The 17161-nt window shown below is 46.0% G+C and overlaps 1 protein-coding gene across 2 annotated transcripts in view; it reads right to left on the bottom strand.

The window, feature by feature from the left end:
* Positions 1–16490, bottom strand: part of MB21D2 (Mab-21 domain containing 2) — a 119354-nt gene extending 102864 nt beyond the window's left edge. The window contains exon 1 of one of the 2 annotated variants that reach the window (XM_005545385.5): positions 15902–16490. In XM_005545385.5, the coding sequence (XP_005545442.1) occupies positions 15902–16112 (211 nt within the window). In that variant the 5' untranslated portion in view covers positions 16113–16490. The remainder of the gene's footprint in view (positions 1–15901) is intronic. The other variant, XM_005545389.4, reaches the window with a different exon arrangement.
* Between the last annotated feature and the right edge of the window lie 671 nt (positions 16491–17161).

Here is a 17161-nt window from a genome sequence, read left to right as displayed (position 1 = left end):
AGGTCAGGAGATCGAGACCACGGTGAAACCCCGTTTCTACCAAAAATACAAAAAACTAGCCGGGCGTGGTGGCGGCGCCTGTAGTCCCAGCTACTCAGGAGGCTGAGGCAGGAGAATGGCGTGAACCCGGGAGGCGGAGTTTGCAGTGAGCCGAGATTGCGCCACTGCACTCCAGCCTGGGCGACAGAACGAGACTCTGTCTCAAAAAAAAAAAAAAAAAAAAAAAAAGACTTTATTGCCAGAAAACCATGAGTAAGTATGTCGGGAATGAGGCTTCTCTGAGAATTTCAATTCCAATCCTCTGCATCACGAGCACCAGCATCTCAAGAAGTCATTTCACCCCAACAACCAATTGTGTACCATCCTATGAATATGCTTCAATGCTTTAAGACAAGTCAATGTACAAACATATGCCCTCGGAAAGCAGGAAAGCTGGAAGGGTTATTCATATTAACAAATAATTAGTCACTTTTTAGTCACTGTAAGAGTCACTTACAGCACTAAAGAGGCCAATCGCTTAGTTCACATAAAACCCAACTCAATTTATAAATTGTGGCCTCAAGGTCAACTTCCTAAAAATACATTTGGCATCTGCCTTTCCCTGAAAAATAGATCTGCTCCCCCATTATCCCCACAATGATAGACTACATTAACTATGTCCTAATTAAATGTTCTACATCTGAAATTAAACCCACTGGGGGAGTGTGGGGAAAAGCCTGCATCTTCATAAGGCTGCCCTAATTTAGTTAGTGTCAAGGGCCCCATTGACCTTTATACCTCTTTAAATCAATCAGTTAGCTGGGACACACCTTCTTACTTTCAAAAGGAGGAGGCTGTAGCTAGGATAAGATTTCATACCAAGGACTTTTCAACAAACAAAATCACAAGCATCAAAAAATGTTTGTCCTGGGAGCTGCCAAGGAAGACTAACCGATAGAGTGAAAAAGGCTCTGGACCAGGAACCAGAACCACATCAGCAACTGGTTTCCAGGACAGCAAAACCGTCATCTCTTCCACCTGCCCACTACCCCTCCCTTCTGTTCCGCTCAGCGTGTGGCACCACCCCACCTTTGTACACCAGCAACCACACAGAGCCCGGCACAGTCGGTTTTGTGAAGGTGCAAAGAGGGCAGGAGCCAGACTGCCGATGTTTGAATCCAGCCTCTATCACTAGCTTGAGCAAAGGGACTTCCCGGCTTTAGTTTCTTACCTATAATGTGTGGACGGGTAACAGCACTCTCCTTACAGGACTGTTGTAAGGATTCAATGGATTAATGATTCTAAGTACTTGGAACATCGCCTAGCAAACAGGAGGGAAGAGTTTCTCAATTTCATCATTCTCATCACTACCATCACTGTTTGACCTTGAGCAAGTCACTGTTCACTAGGGGTTAAGTTTCTCCATCAGTAAAACGATGGGGTGGATGAGCTGATCTCAGAAAGATTCCCACTAGCTTAACTCCTCTCTAATTCTCTGAATCCTATTACAACACCCTAAATCCTCCTAAGCCCTAAGCCCAGCCGCAGGGAGTGAAGGTTATGCTGGTTCTTTCAGGTCTCGAGGAGGTGGTTCAGCCCATGCAGCTGCAACTCCTCCCAGCCACAGGCTGGTCCCATAGTCCAGAGTCCAGCCCGCCAGCCTTGCTTATTATAGATATTAATTGTTCAGAGATCAAAATAGTCATCATGCTATTCAAAGCTGTGGAAACAGCACAGGCATAAGAAAAGGTCACAGTTTAGAGGAAACAAACCAGAGAGAAAGACACGAGGAACAAATCAAAAGACCAAAGCAAACACGAGAGACCAAAAATACACCTTGCCTATGAGGCTATTTATGTAGCATCCTTCCTCTAATAGCAATTAAGAGAACTTCAGACTACAAGGTGGCTTTGTAACAGGGGAAGTTTTCCCTGCCTTGAAGCACAGCCCTCTCGAGGTGACTTCCCTTGCCTTCAAAGTCAGTAGAATCTTCCCTGGGGCACAAATGCTACGAAGCCAACTGTCTCGGGTACAAGTATCTTTCTTAGAAAGCATTACTTACTCAACACTCACTTAACCTCCATTCTGCCCAAAAGTAAAGGCAGTGTTCAGGATGATCGTGTCCCCTCTTCTTTTTGGCCCTCAGTTTCCATGTCTATCAAAGGAGGAGGGAGGAAGTCAAGCCACCTCATTTTCAAGTTTCCTGGCAGCATTAAAATTATAAGAATCTGTCCATGATTGGTACTTTGCATGGTAAGAGGTTTTGTTTTGCTTTTTTACATGAAGTTTTGAAAAAAAAACTTTGTCAATTTCTGCCTGAAGCTAGACTTCTTGGGTTAAATCCTCACTCTACTAGTAGCTCTGTGACTTTGGGCAAATTACTTAACCTCTCTGTGTTTCAGATTTCCCATCAGTAAAATAAGGATAATAGTACTGATAGAGTTTGGATATTTGCTCTCCTAACAACTGGTATCTCCTGTTGAAACGTAATCCCCAGCGTTAGAGGCGGGGCCTGGTGGGAAGTGTTTGGATCATCGGGGCAGATCTCCCATGAATGGCTTGGGCCACACTCTTGGTGATAAGCGAGCTCTCACTCTGAGCTGTTGAGAGATCTGGTCATTTATAAGTATGGGGGCACCTTTCCCCCCACTTTTGCTTGCTCCTGCATTCGCCATGTGAAGTGCCTGCTGCCACTTTCCTTCCACCATGATTGGGAACTCTCTGAGCCTTTGCCAGAAGCTGAGCAGATGCCAGCACCATGCTTCCTGTACCACCTGCAGAACTGTGAGCCAATTAAACCTCGTTTTAAATTACCAGTGTTGGGTATTTCTTCATAGCAATGCAAGAACAGCCTAACACAAGTACCTTCCTCACAGTGTTGGTGTTAGGACAGATTTAGCTAAAACACATAAAGTACTTAGAACCACACCTGGAACATAGTTAGCAATATTTTAGTGTGGTTATTATTATTTTCAAACATTTTCCCATTCAAAGAGAAAATGTACTCAGAAGACAGTACGCAAGGACAAACACACACACAGCAGGAAAACTGGCTTCTAGTCACGGTTCTGCCCCAAACTAGCTGTATGCTGTGGATGAACTCCCACCCTTCTCTGGGTCTCAGTTTTCAGAGCAGGCTGCAAAAGATCTTTCCTGAAAGTATTCCGATCAGAGGTCATAAGCTGACAGGCAGCGTTCTGTGTGACTTACCGTTTTAAACCCCATGGTGTTTCTTTACAATTTGATTTATTCTCAATACTCAAAACCTGGGGATTTTTCAAAAAAATCCAAAACATCCAAAGTTCTATCAGCCCAGACCCTCAGCCCTGGGCCCTTGGCTGTAGTTCTTAAAGTGTGGTCCCTCAACCAGCAGCGGCTGCATCACCTGGAAACTCATCAGAAATGCAAATTCTCAGGCTCTGTTACAGAATCAGAAACTGTGGAAGTGGGGCCTGGCCATCTGTGTTTCAACAAGCAGGACACTGATACACACTGACGTTCCAGAACCACTGCAGTGGAGGAACAACGGGCAGGTGTTGAAGGGCAGTGGCCCCATCACACAACAGGGACAAGAGGTGATCTCCATTTACCAACCTCCCCTGCCTCCCTGGCATCCCCGACTCTTACCGAGGAGTCGGCATTTACTGAGCCACCCACCACTCATCTTCCTTACCATCCAGTCCCTGGGCGGTCTTGGGCTCAGCAGCTCTGACCTAGGTGGACCATCTCTTCTCACAACAGGGTAATGAGTCCGCAGGCACCATATGCCCGTAGGATTGAGTTGTTCCAAATCAAAACTGTATGAAACGCAGGCTGTGCACACCAAGGGCACAGTTGAAAGAACAAACTGTTGAGTTGCCTTTATTAATCACAACACAATCCGCGCAAGCAGCTGCTATTAAGAACAGCTGCGGCTGCTGAAAGGCTGATCTTGAAGCAGCCTACAGTGCTCACGGCTGAATGCCCATCAGGCGCAGGCAGACTTGCAGTCTGCTGGCTTAGTTCTTCCTCCTGAGCCTTACTCAGTGCCTTTCTCCAGACCAGAAATCGTCCCCTTTCCATTCCTTGTGACAGGGTGGGATGGGGTAGAAAAGGTTTTGTTTTGTGTTTAAATTATTGCCAGCTTGGGCAACGTGGCGAGACCCTGTCTCTGCAAAATATTTAAAAATTAGTCAGGCGTGACCGGGCGCGGTGGCTCACGCCTGTAATCCCAGCACTTTGGGAGGCCGAGGTGGGTGGATCACGAGGCCAGGAGTTCAAGACCAGCCTGACCAACATGGTGAAACCCCATCTATACTAAAAATACAATAATTAGCCAGGGGTGGTGGCGGGCGCCTGTAATGACAGTTACTCGGGAGGCGGAGGCAGGAGAATTGCTTGAACCTGGGAGGTGGAGGTTACAGTGAGCTGAGATCATGACATTGCACTTCAGCCTGGGTGACAGAACAAGCCCTGTCTCAAAAAAAGAAAGAAAAGAAAAGAAAAGGAGAAAAGAAAAGGGAAAAGAAAAGAAAAGATTAGCCAGGCGTGGAGATGTGTGCCTCCAGTGCCGGCCACTCAGGAGACTGAGGTGGGAAAATTGCTTTAGCCCAGGAGGTTGAGGCTGCAGTGAGCTGAGATCGCGCCACTGCACTCCAGCCTGGGTGACAGGGCAAGCCCTGTCTCAAAAAGAAGAAAAAGGAAAGAAGAGGAAACGAAAAGAAAAGAAAAATTATTGTAATATGAAGAATGAGGTGAGTTTCAAAGGATTTGAGTTTGATCCCACCTCCACCATTTAGTGACCTTGAATGAGTTACTTAACTTCTCTTGATTATCATTTCCTCCTGTGTTAAAATAGATACAATAATAATACCTCCTAGGGTTGCTGTGAGTAATAAATCAAATCAGATTATACATATGAAAGTATTTTGTAAATTGGGGAGGACTAGATAAAAATAGAGGCCTATCAGCATCATCCCATGAAAACTGCAGTTTGAACCATAAATCATCAAATGTGGAAGTCACTGTTTCTGGCCTAGGACTATCAAAGGTAAAATCTGAGAATCACAAGGCTACAGAGGGCCTTCTGAGGACTTGTAATCCAACTTTTCTACATTCCTCCTATCCACCCCCGCCATCCCTGAATGCTATTAACAGGAGTCTAGCAAAAGTGTGGTCCCACCTGGAAAACCTTACCCACAGGAAGCTCACTACGTGCCAAGGCAGGCAGTCCCACCCCATCGGAGGACTTATCTGAACACAGACCATTCCTCCTTATGGAGACCAAATTAAACTTGCTAAAATTTAAGGCATCTTGAAAGCTCCTTTCAAGTTTACCCCTCACCTCAGGGCCTTTACACCTGCTGTCTGTCTACCTGGAATACACTTCCAGCCAGTCTTCAGATGGCTGCTGCTGCTGCTGCTGCTGCTGCTGCTTCCATTTCAAACGTCTCTGCTTCAGGGAAGGCTTCTCAACTATTCTTCACTCTATCCTACCCAATTGCCCACCATCATCATATTCTTTGCTTCTTGTTTTTTTACAGCACACACCCCTGTTTACTTGCATGCTTCATTTTGTTAAATCCTCCAGGGAAAAGAAGATCTATGGAGGTAGTGGTCTTGGTTCTCATTCATTACTCTGTGTACTTACACAGTAATTGCACCAATAATTACACTAGCACGTGGCAGGCATGCCAGCATATGTTGAATGAATTTATGAATGAATGAATGCTTAACACTATTCTACACACATTGTAGATATTCAAATAGTAGTTGGAAGAGACAAAAGTCTTAACAAGACTTATACCAACTCCCACTACCGACTTAACTCACAAGTCTTCTTGCGTTAAGAAAAAAATATAAAATATAAACAAATTGAACAGTTCCCATGCCAGCTTTATTCATAGCAGCACTGTCCCTAGTTATCTCTTTATCTTGTGTAGAGTGAATTCATGAAAAGGCACTTAAGTGGATGAAAAACAGATAGCTGTTTCCTGGAAACAGGGCCTCATAGAAGGGCATAATTATGAACAGTTCTTAAAAGAGATTACTCAGCGGGCAAGTACTTACCCAGGTCTATTGTAAACACTGTCACAAGCCCTAAGGACGAGTTGGGCAAGGCCTAAAAATCAGACCTGGGGAATGAATATGTCTATAGGGCTTGTATCTACTCATTCCAGTCTCAGTTAGACTGACCCCCTATATACCCTTGACTCAGGTGGAGAGCGGAGAGGTCCAAAGGGGAATGAAACCTATTATCCTTCCCTTGTCTGCAACTATGGAATCAACCCCCGCAACCCAAGAAAGATGGCGAAGGGTAGAAAAGTCTACAAGCTCTTTCCAGGTGATATACTGACTGCGGCAGAAGACGCTGCGGCTGGTTGGAGTCTTGATCTACAACTGATTCTGTGACCTCGAACTCAGTCACATCAGCTCCCGGAGTCTCAGTACTCCCATCTAGAAATGGGGATTAACAGTTCCTCTACAACCTTTCTCAAAGGCCTCACCTAAGGATAATACCATACCAGATGTGAATATTTATTGTAATCTATAAAGCACTGTGCAAAGGTAAATTGTGATTGATGGCAAATAACAGTAGTTTATAATAATAAAGGATTCCTACAACTTGCATTCCAGATGAACCATCCAAACACTTGGGAGGATGACTGATAAGCATGTCAAACGCCATAATGAGAAAGATAACGTGTGCCCACTGTGCATTCTGGAAAGCCCTGAGTGTGGGCATGCCAGAGGTCTAGAAGTGCCCTAACATGCCTGTGAGGAAACACTGGGGTCCACAAGAAAGGGAACATTACTATGAGTCATGAGTTGCAGTTTGCTGTTCCCAGTCAACAAGCTACAGCAATCACTACGGACATTTCTTATATTGCCCTAGGATAGGTCTTAAGAAATGTGGAAAAACTTGCCCTGCACCCCTCTACCACATAAGGAGATAAGATCAAGAATTTCTTGACTCCAGAAAACATGATATAGCATTGCTCAATGGATTTTTAAAAATCATAAAGAGACAAGGTTAGAAAGTGCTAATTTCTCAGAGACTGCAATAAAAAGCTTCACTGGGAAGAGCTCTTTTAAAGAGTGACTCAAGTCACATCACACTTAGTGAGCAACTACTATGTGCATGACCCCCCGGGTGCTGTAAAGATAAACAAGCCAGGGATTCTTTCCAGCATGGGAAAAAATAGGCTAAGGGCCATAAAAGGGACCAGGCATTAGGCGGAAACACAGGAAAGGTAAATTTTCTTCTTCTCCAAGAGATATAGGCAGGCTTCTGAGTCAAGTGGCATCTGAGCTGGGAGAGAAAAATAAAGCACAGATAAGGTGTCAGAAGGCCATCTGTAGAAGCTGGGACATTTAATTGTTTCTGTGACATGGATCCTCTCGACAGACTGTAGAAGCCTATAGATCCCTGCAGAGAATAGCATATTTAAATGAATATTATAACATCACACAAGATTTCTAAGAAAATCAGTATTAAAATACAAAATGCATTTTAAAGTGAATTTGTGGTAGAGTACCATATGTGATAATTAGCGCCTTAAATAATAAAATCTAGCGGCAAGCATAATATCCACCATAATTTCAAAGCAGCAGTAAACATTTTTTGAGATATCTGCAACAACTGTGATGTGAAATAAAGATGCCTGGGATTTCTATTGGCAACAAAAACGTATGTACCACTAATAACACTATGGTTTCCCACCTTGAAAGAAAACGCTATAGTTAGAGGTTAATACAAATAAAGATGTCCTTTCTCCCCACTCAAGTTCACAGGCTCCATGCTGTTTCCATGGACCCAGGTGAGGGAACTCTGATAGAGAAAAACGGCTCGGCCAGGCACGGTGGCTCACGCCTGTAATCCCAGCACTTTCGGAGGCCGAGATAGGCGGATCATGAGGTCAGGAGATGGAGACCATCCTGGCTAACACGGTGAAACCCCGACTCTACTAAAAATACAAAAACAAAATTAGCCAGGAGCGGGGGCGGCGCCTGTAGTCCCAGCTACTCGGGAGGCTGAGGCAGGAGAATGGCGTAAACCCGGGAGGCGGAGCTTGCAGTGAGCCGAGATCGCGCCACCGCACTCCAGCCTGGGCGACAGAGCGAGACTCCGTCTCAAAAAAAAACACAAAAAAACAAAAAAAAAATACAAAAAATTAGCTAGACATGGTGGCACGCAGCTGTAATCCCAGCTATTCCAGACGCTGAGGCAGGAGAATCACTGGAAGCCAGGAGGGGGTGGTTGCAGCGAGCTGAGATTGAGATCGGCCACTGCACTTCAAGCCTGAGCAACAGAACAAGACTGTCGAGAGAGAGAGAGAGAGACAGAGAGAGAGAGAGAGAAGAGACAGAAAGACAGAGAGAGAGAGAGGGGAAGATCTGGCTGTGATCTCCTGTGGTCCCAGGTACTTGAGGTGCTGAGGCAGGAGGATCGCTTGAGTCCAAGAGGTCGAGGCTACAGTGAGCCGTGATGGTGCCATTGCACTCTGGCCTGGGCAACAGAGTGAGACCTGTCATTCATACATATATACACAAATAACAGAAAGTGCTCTAAGTTCTAGAAATGTATCTTCTTTGGAACAAAAAGAGATGAATGAAAGAAGCTAGGAAAACATCATTCTACAGGTTTTAACTTATAGCTCCTCTTTTAAAATGCAGTAGATGACAGCATATTGATAAATTTACTATTTATAAAAGGGCATGGATCCCATACCATCCCTGTTATGTAAATGTACGCATATGTCTGGGTATAAGCATATGTATAACATAGATGTTTAGAAAAAAATATGCATCAAAATGTTAATAGTGATTAAAGTTTAGGAGTGATTTTACTTTTTCCTTTATATTTTCTATCGTTGGAAAATGGGCAAAATTAGGCCCAACATAGGTCAGGAGACTTAGGGTAAAACACATACCACATAGTATAAAACACAGCTGGTACAATAACTCAGAAATTCCCTTTTCTCATATTTTATATAAAAGCTTTCAGATTCAGAATTGAATGCACCTGAACACATGAAGTACATATAATTATTAACCCCAACTTATATTTTTAGAAACTGAGGCTTAAAGTCTGAGTGACTTGCCCAACGTCACACAGCAAATACTAATAATTGCAGATTCAGAGGTAAAATCTGAGTCTCCTGGCCCTCCTGAGCGCAGGATATTGTCCTTGTTAAAAACCAGGGCTTTGTATTCATCCTGACCCTGGTTAAGTCCCACCTATGCCACTCACTTGCTGGTAAACTTAGAGGAATTCCTGTATTTTTCTAATTCTAGGCTTCACCACAGTTTTTTTTTTTTCCACCTCAAAGTGTAACGGTGATGATTAAATGATACAATCATGTAAAGTCCTATGAAAACCTGTGACAGAGTAAACACCCTTGTCTCACTCACTATGCCGCTTTGTCTCTGTCCCAGGTGGAAGAACTGTTATTACTTTCCAGGAGCAGACAGACATTATCTGCTCATTAGGCTCAGTAGCTTGGTTCTACTCTCAAAAGTCAACTGGAATCACGCTCATTGTGCCTAGAACAGAGAATGCAGAACATCAGGCCTAACACGGGACAGGATGTCGAAATGCTGAGCAGCTCATCTGGGGATCTCCAGGGATTTGGACTCAATAGGTCTGAATGGGACCAGAGATTGTGAATTGTTAGAATCTAATATTTCTGTGAATTTAAAAGGGGCTCAGCCTAACTGCGAGCAATGCATTATCCAATGGGTGGCACGACAAGGAATGACAGGAAGATCCAGGACTGTCAACAGTTCTAGGCCTCTTCTCTCACGGATGAAAGGCAGCCACCGCCCAGAACCACGGAGGGGGAATTGAAACCAATCCAAACTAGCACAAAAATCAATGTTTAGAGGGATCCCCTGTCCGGGATACATAATGTTCTCAGAGATAGAACAAGCTTCTGAGATTATCCTGTCCACTCTACAGATGTAGCACATAAGCGGACACAACTCTGGGGAACTTCCCAGGCACTTGGAGGCCCATGAAACACCAATGCATGATAAATTCCCACAGTAAATCCTGCTGGGGGAATTCATGAGGGGAAAAGCAGCAATCAAACACTGGAAAGGTAGGGCTTCAAAATTACCCACTCTGGCGATGTGGAAAGTGCCTAAAACTATGGTAGGTCCAGGAGCACCACACCGTGGTTTACATCTTTGAAGTGGCCACGTGGCACTTACTGGCCTGGGAGGAGAAACAGCCAGCAAAATATCCTGCTACAGTTGGTGGGCAAAGGAAACAGGGGAAGGGTCCCTAAAGGCCCTTATGAATTTCTCAAATTTTTGCTCACCATTTTATCCTCAGAACCCTGCATGCTGATTGGCAAACACTATTACATTCATTATTTGTCAGATGCGTGAAAAAAAAAAAAAAAAAAAAAACAGAGGGAGAGAAAGAGGGACAGACAGGAAGACAAAAAGAAATTATCTCAGGTGGGACATGGTGGCTCACACCTGTAATCCCAGCACTTTGGGAGGCCAAGGCAGGTGGATCACTTGAGGTCAGGAGTTCAAGACCAGCCTGGCCAACATGGTGAAACCCCATGTCTACTAAAAGTACAAAAGTTAGCCAGGCATGTTGGTGGGCACCTATAATCCCAGCTACTCGGGAGGCTGAGCAGGAGAATCGACTGAACCCAAGAGGCAGAGGTTGCAGTGAGCCGAGATCGTGCCACTGCACTCCAGCCTGGGCAACAAGGGTGAAACTCTATCTCAAAACAAAAAAATTATCTTTGCTCCTCCAGGCTAGGCAGGCTACTGAGTGTAGTATGTCTCACCCAAAAGTGATGGAAACCAATTGCTACTACAGTAAAAGGAACAAGAGCCTCTGAGTTAGGAATAACTGGATTCAATCTCAAACTCTGAATTATCTTGGCCTAAGTTCTTGACTTCTTTCTTTGAGCCTCACCATTTCATCTTTAAAAGGGGATAATAACACCTATTTCACTTCCAAAATAGTCATGATACTTACACAGTTGTGGAAAAAAGATTACATGAGCTAACGGATTTAGGCAAAGTAGCTAGCACCACGGTCAGCACATAGTACACGCCAATATCCTCCTGGGCTACCCTAATTGTACTCCAAAGTTCTTTCGGATGTCAAGCTGCAGAAATAATTCCAATTTAAGCACTGGATTTTCTAAGAAAGTACATTTTTATCCCAGAACTCTGGGAAGTCGAAGCAGGCGGATCGCTTGAACTCAGGGGTGTGAGACCAGCCTGAGCAACACGGCAAACCAAAAATACAAAAAAAGTAGCTGGGCGCAGTGGCTCACGCCTGTAATCCTAGCACTTTGGGAGGCTGAGACGGGCAGATCACCTGAGGTCAGGAGTTCGAGACCAGCCTGACCAACATGGAGAAATCCCGTCTCCACTAAAAAATACCAGGTGTGGTGGTGCATGCCTGTAATCCCAGCTACTTGGGAGGCTGAGGCAAGAGAATCGCTTGAACCCCAGGGGCGGAGGTTGCAGTGAGCTGAGATTGTACCACGGCACTCCAGCCTGGGCAACAAGAGACTCCGTCTCCAAAAAAAAAAAAAAAATTAGCCAGTTGTCCTAGCTACTTGGGAGGCTGAGGTGGGAGGATCACTTGAGCCTGGAAAGTAGAAATTGCAGTGAACTGAGATTGCACCACTGCACTCCAGCCTGGGTGACAGAACGAGATCCTGCCTCAAATAAATAATCAAATAAATAAATAAACAAACATTTCTTTAAATAATAAACTCATGTATGTATTTTTAGTTAGCAAAGTAATTTCACATTCTGACATAACAGTTCTGAAATACAATGCATTACTGTTATCCATGTTTAATAAATGAAAAAACTGGCCAGGCACAGTGGCTCATGCCTGTAATCCCAGCACTTTGGGAGGCCGAGCCAGGAGGATCACTTGAGGCCAGGATTTTGAGACCAGCCTGGGCAACACAGTGAGACTCCATCTATACAAAAACTAAAAAAAATTAAAAATTAGCTGGGCATGGTGGTACACACCTCTAGTCCTAGCCACTAGGGAGGTTGAGGCAGGAAGATCGCTTACGCCTAGGAATTTGAGGCTGCAGTGAGCCATGATCATACTATTGCACTCCAGGCTGGGAAATGGAGCAAGATCCTGTCTCACAAAAGAGAGAGAGAATACTAAAACCACACAGCCAACAAGAGGCAGACTGGGAATGGAACTATAGATTTTAACATTTTATTATAATTACTATGATTTTCTCAATCAAAAATTCAAATAGGAGATCTTATTATAGAATACTTGAACTCAGACTGTTCCAGAAATCTACTTACATTATGCTAAAACTTATAGCTAAAATCAGAAACAAAATCCTGAAAGAAGAAGTGATCTTTTAAAACAAAGCCTCTCCTCTGGATTTTATGCATCTATTGTTAATAGTCTCAAGTAAGAGAAGAGGAACACGTCTTAGAGTAAGGCTGATCTGAGTGTTAGTAGCATCTCTACCATTTATTAGCTACGTGACCCTGGATATCCAGTTTCTTAACCCCACTAGATTTCAATATCTTCATCTATGTAATGGGAAAGCAATACCTCCTGAAAAGTCTATGTGAGGGTCCTGGCCCTGAGAAGACAATTAGTAAATGATTAACTACCGTAAAAATCATGCCATGGTACCGACCACTTGGTCTGTAGGTTAGGTGACGGCTTGTCTCTTTCCTGCCTTCTCCAGCATTTGCATACCCCCTGTTCTGCATCTGTTCAATGGGGACACAAACCAGTCTCCATCCAGCCTCACCAGGGAATGAAGATAACAAAAGAGCTGGCGGAGACATTATGCAAATACCAAATATTATTAAAACATTAATGAACTCTGGCAATTTCCCTGAATTTTGATAAATGGTGTTTATTATGCACTGCCAGCCTCTCGCACAGTCTGGGCTCTCAAATATTAACTAGCTAATAACACCAATCATTCTCCTAAAAGACCAAGGTATAGAGGAATAAGAAGTGAATCTAGACAATGGCAGCTAACACCTGCCTCCAAAAAAAATCAGAATCTCTACAGAATCTCTACAGCATCAGGACAGATCCCAGAGACCAGAGTGACCACCAGCAGGCTCAGATCAACCCCACAGCTTGTGCGGAACCCTGCTTTGATAAGACAGTGGAGTGTCTTGGTGTTGACAGGTCATTGATTACGACAGCTGTCTACCACCTCCTTGCTCTTCAGTGTAAAATTCCTCCAAACGAGACAAAATGAAAAGGATCTGTGAAGCTGGAGGGGCTTCAAACTTGGCTAACAATCTTACAGAAAGAGAGTAACATGCCTCACCCTTGCCAACTGCCTGAAACATGAGGCAGTATTTTTCTCAGCTCCACTAAAGAGGCTTGCACCCAATTCATGGTTGGCCACTTCATTCTGCGTGAGGGGATAATATTTGTAAGCTGCTAACAATCCTCAGGTGCAGCTCAGATACAGAACAAAGCCAAGAGGACTTGCCCCCCCACAACTCCCTGAAATGAGGGCCTGGTGCCACCCAAGTGACACCTTAACAAGCTAGGGGTCATTAAGAGACTTCATTTGCATATTCATTAAAGAACCAAGGCTGTGGCAAGTGAAACAAAGTGTACAAAAAAATGATTTTGTTCTTTAAGCCAAGCCAAAATCTGCTTTAGAAAAAGTAAATCCACATAGGAACCCTTGCTGCCGCCAAACCTCCACTTGTCTAGAGCAGCCAGCAACTCATTAAAGGAAAGCAAGGAACTCGCAAATGAATGCGGCACCACACACAGGCAAGCTCATTTCGCCATCTGCCTTCTAGTGTCCAGAGGGGCAAAAGGCTTAAATGACATTCTCCTGGCTTTTCTCTCCTGTAGGTGGAAATGCTAAATTCCCAGGGGGCAAGAAAGACTGCTTGCAAGGTCAACTGGGTAAAAAGGAATAGAAGCAAATCTAGTTTGCCTGTCAACACAATGCCACCCATGGCATTAAACACATGCAAAAATTAAGCACCCTAGAATAATTTACTTCTTTATATTTGGATAAAAGCTTTGCTGACTCAGTGTATCAGCTATGGAGTTAAGCACAGAAGTTCCTAATGAGCCAGGCACTTAAACTTACCCTCCCTACATTATCCCATTTCCTGACCTATGACACCTATGACTACCCTAACTGGCGGTGACCCAGTACCTTCTTCTAGTAAATGACCTACGCAAGTGACGTCAGAAATGATCTGGGGCTGTATTAACACAATGGCAGACTTCCATTATTTGTGCCACAGAGAAAAGCTATGATTTACTAAACAACTTAAATACCTGCCCTCAGCCTTCTGTGTGTGTCCCCACCTTCCCGACAATCACTATGTTGGCTTTTGGCTTTGTAAGCATTTTAGGCTTCCCTCTGGAAGCTCACTCCTACCAGGTTATGAATTTAAATATATATACATATATATTTAATTCATCTATTCATCTAAATAGTTGAACGGTCGAATCTGTCAATAAAAAGAGTTTTTCAACCCCCTACGCAACGTAGGATACACTTGGAGAGTGCGGCGCAAAAGGTAAAAACCATCCTAGAATTTTAACATGTTTCATCCAACTTCCCAACGCGTGAACAACTACCAGCCGACACAGACACGTTCAGTCTGTATTACCCCCTCCTTGGGCAGTGAGGAAGAGGAAAACCTAGAAGGAAAACCGTATCCCAGGATAGAAGCAGCAACAGCCAACTGAAACCCAAGTAGACTGCAGGAGAAATAGAAAAGCCCTGTTTTCCTCTGTGGCCAAAAGACCTTTTCCAATCAAATGTTTCAACACCCGGAAAATTGGCTGATCTATTTGTAGAGAACACACAGAGACGAGCGTTAGAGCAGCACTACCCTGGAGTACCAGTTCTGCGGAATGTTGACCGCGGGCCACGCACCGCATGACAGCCACGGATCCACTGGCGGAGCCGCAAGCTACAACCCAGGCGCCTGGCAAACTCACACTACACCTCAGTAGCAATAATCCCAACGGCAGGACACCTGGGGAGGGTGGGCTCGGTCTCCCGGGCCTGGCTCAATTATGTTCCTTTACACAGCATTCAATCATGTCTCAGGAGCCGTAGGTGAGGGGCTGGAGGTGGGAGTGGGGGGCACATTTTCTAGCCCCCGAAGTCTCCGGGGTTGGAAATTCTGGGCACCTCCGTCGGTCAGCGCTAAGACAATACACAAAGAGCAGGGAACCGGCGCTCCTCTGCGGCCAGAGCTCGGCGCCCGGTCACAGAAGAGCTGGGAATTAGGAATTCCGAGCTCAGCGAGAGCCCCGGAGAAGCACCGGAAATGCTTCGGAACGCTTTAAAGGGAAGTCAGTTTGCAAATCAAAGTTGCAGGAACTCCGGACGCCCAGACTACTTCAGCGGGTGACTCGGGAACACCCAACAAGTTTGGCCACCGGGGGCTCGGCATGACAGCGCCGCGCCGCGAGACAAGAGAAGCAACTTGTCGCTCGGGCGCCAAGCCAGAGCCCTGAGCCGTCTCCGCTCCCCAGCTCGGGAGAGCACCCAAGAGCCGGCGTCGGGAAGGCGCAGGTCCCTGCCTCCGGCAGCCAAATCCCTCAAGTGAAGGCACCTCAGGGGCTCACCTGGACCGCACTCGCTCCCAGGGGCTTCCCCCAACTGTGCAAAGCTTCACCGCGAACGCCTCACCTGCCTGCCAGCCCCCGGTGGCGGAGAAATTAACAAAAGAGCAAGCGAACAGGGGGAAAGGGAGACACGGCGTAAAGTATAGTAAGAAGGGGAGGGCAGGCAGCTCGGCTTTCCGCGGAGAAAGAAGAGAGAGGCGGAACGGAGATGGCTTATACCCCAGGCACCGGCTCGGGAAGGAAACCGAGAAGGGAAGAGGTCGAGAAGGGGGAATAGGTTTTCTACTCCGCTTCCCACCACACACACACCTCCCCCTTTTTCCTCCTTACCCAGCATGGAAAAGATGAAATCCTTGGCTGTGTGAATCTCCAGCGCTCTCTGGTCGTCGTATTCCCGCTGGTCGTGCTTCGTAAATTCTTGGATGAGTTTGTTCAATTCCTCCACCCGAGCTCCCGACCTGAAATCCAGCTCCGGGAACGCAGGCTTGTTGTTACAGCCCAGGGAGGCTGCCTTGCTGGCGGTGGGAGCCGCCATCTTCATGCAAAACGCGCCGAGTAGCAGCTCCGCGGCAGCGCAGCACCCACCCCCGCCCCCCACCCCGCCCCCCTGGGCCTCCTCCCCTCGCAGGCTCCCAGGCTTTGGCCCCGGCCCGTGGGCGGGTTGGCGGGCGGGCGTCTGGGCGGGCGGTCCCCAGCTCCGTGCGCTCTGGGCGTGCGAGCTTCGGGAGGAGCTGGACTGCAGCGAGGGTGCGTGTGTGGCCCCGACACCCTTTTCCCGGCCCCACGCCCGCCCCGATGCTGCGCGTCCCTGCCCTGCCCTGGCCCTCGCTGGCAGCAGCAACAGCGGTCGTAGAGCCAACCGGAGCCTCCCCCCGAGCGAGGAAAGTGAAGTGGAAACAATGTGAAATTCACCAGCTCTGAAATCAACAAGCTGCCGGCTCCGGTGTTACGGAGCCAGCACCAGCGTCTCCATTTAAAGGGACAGCGCACCCAGTGGAGAGGAAAATAAATAAATGACAGAGGTCTGAGCGCATATGCCACTTGCCAATCCGTACTTGGGAAGACGCGCGAGGTGTGGATGCATTCTTTCTCCACCTCCACGGCCGTCCCCCCATCCCCTTTCTGGGCAGGGTTCGTCAAGCGCATTCGAGGAGAAAAAAGTCTTCCTCCGTTTGATTTTAAGGGCGGTGTCCTGGGGGAGGACATCTCTGTGCGCGTTTACCTCTCTATCCCAAAAACTCCAATACCTTTAAATAGTAAAGGAAACTGCCTTAAGGAATATGAAACCTGTCTTCTACTCTTTTCCTCTTGGATTGCCAAGATGATAGGATTGAGCGTATCAAGAAAGAGAGTCCACATCTAACCCAGTATTGGCAACTCCCATTAACCCATAGAATATCCCTACCTTTGCCCAAGGTAATGAATGACCTGAATAACAGTTTATCTTAACATATAATGAGTTAATGAGATTCAACCTACTCTAGTATAAAGACAGGGAAACTAAAGTGTGGGTGTGGGAGAGGGGAAACAATGAATTGCCCCAGGTTCCAAGGAATGTTGAATGACAAGATGAAAATTTTCTCATTCAAC

This window comes from Macaca fascicularis, chromosome 2 (genome assembly GCF_037993035.2).
Source record: "Macaca fascicularis isolate 582-1 chromosome 2, T2T-MFA8v1.1".
In the NCBI taxonomy this organism is placed as follows: domain Eukaryota; kingdom Metazoa; phylum Chordata; class Mammalia; order Primates; family Cercopithecidae; genus Macaca; species Macaca fascicularis.
The sequence above is the reverse complement of the archived record's forward strand: the minus strand, read 5'-3'. Positions and strand labels throughout refer to the sequence as shown.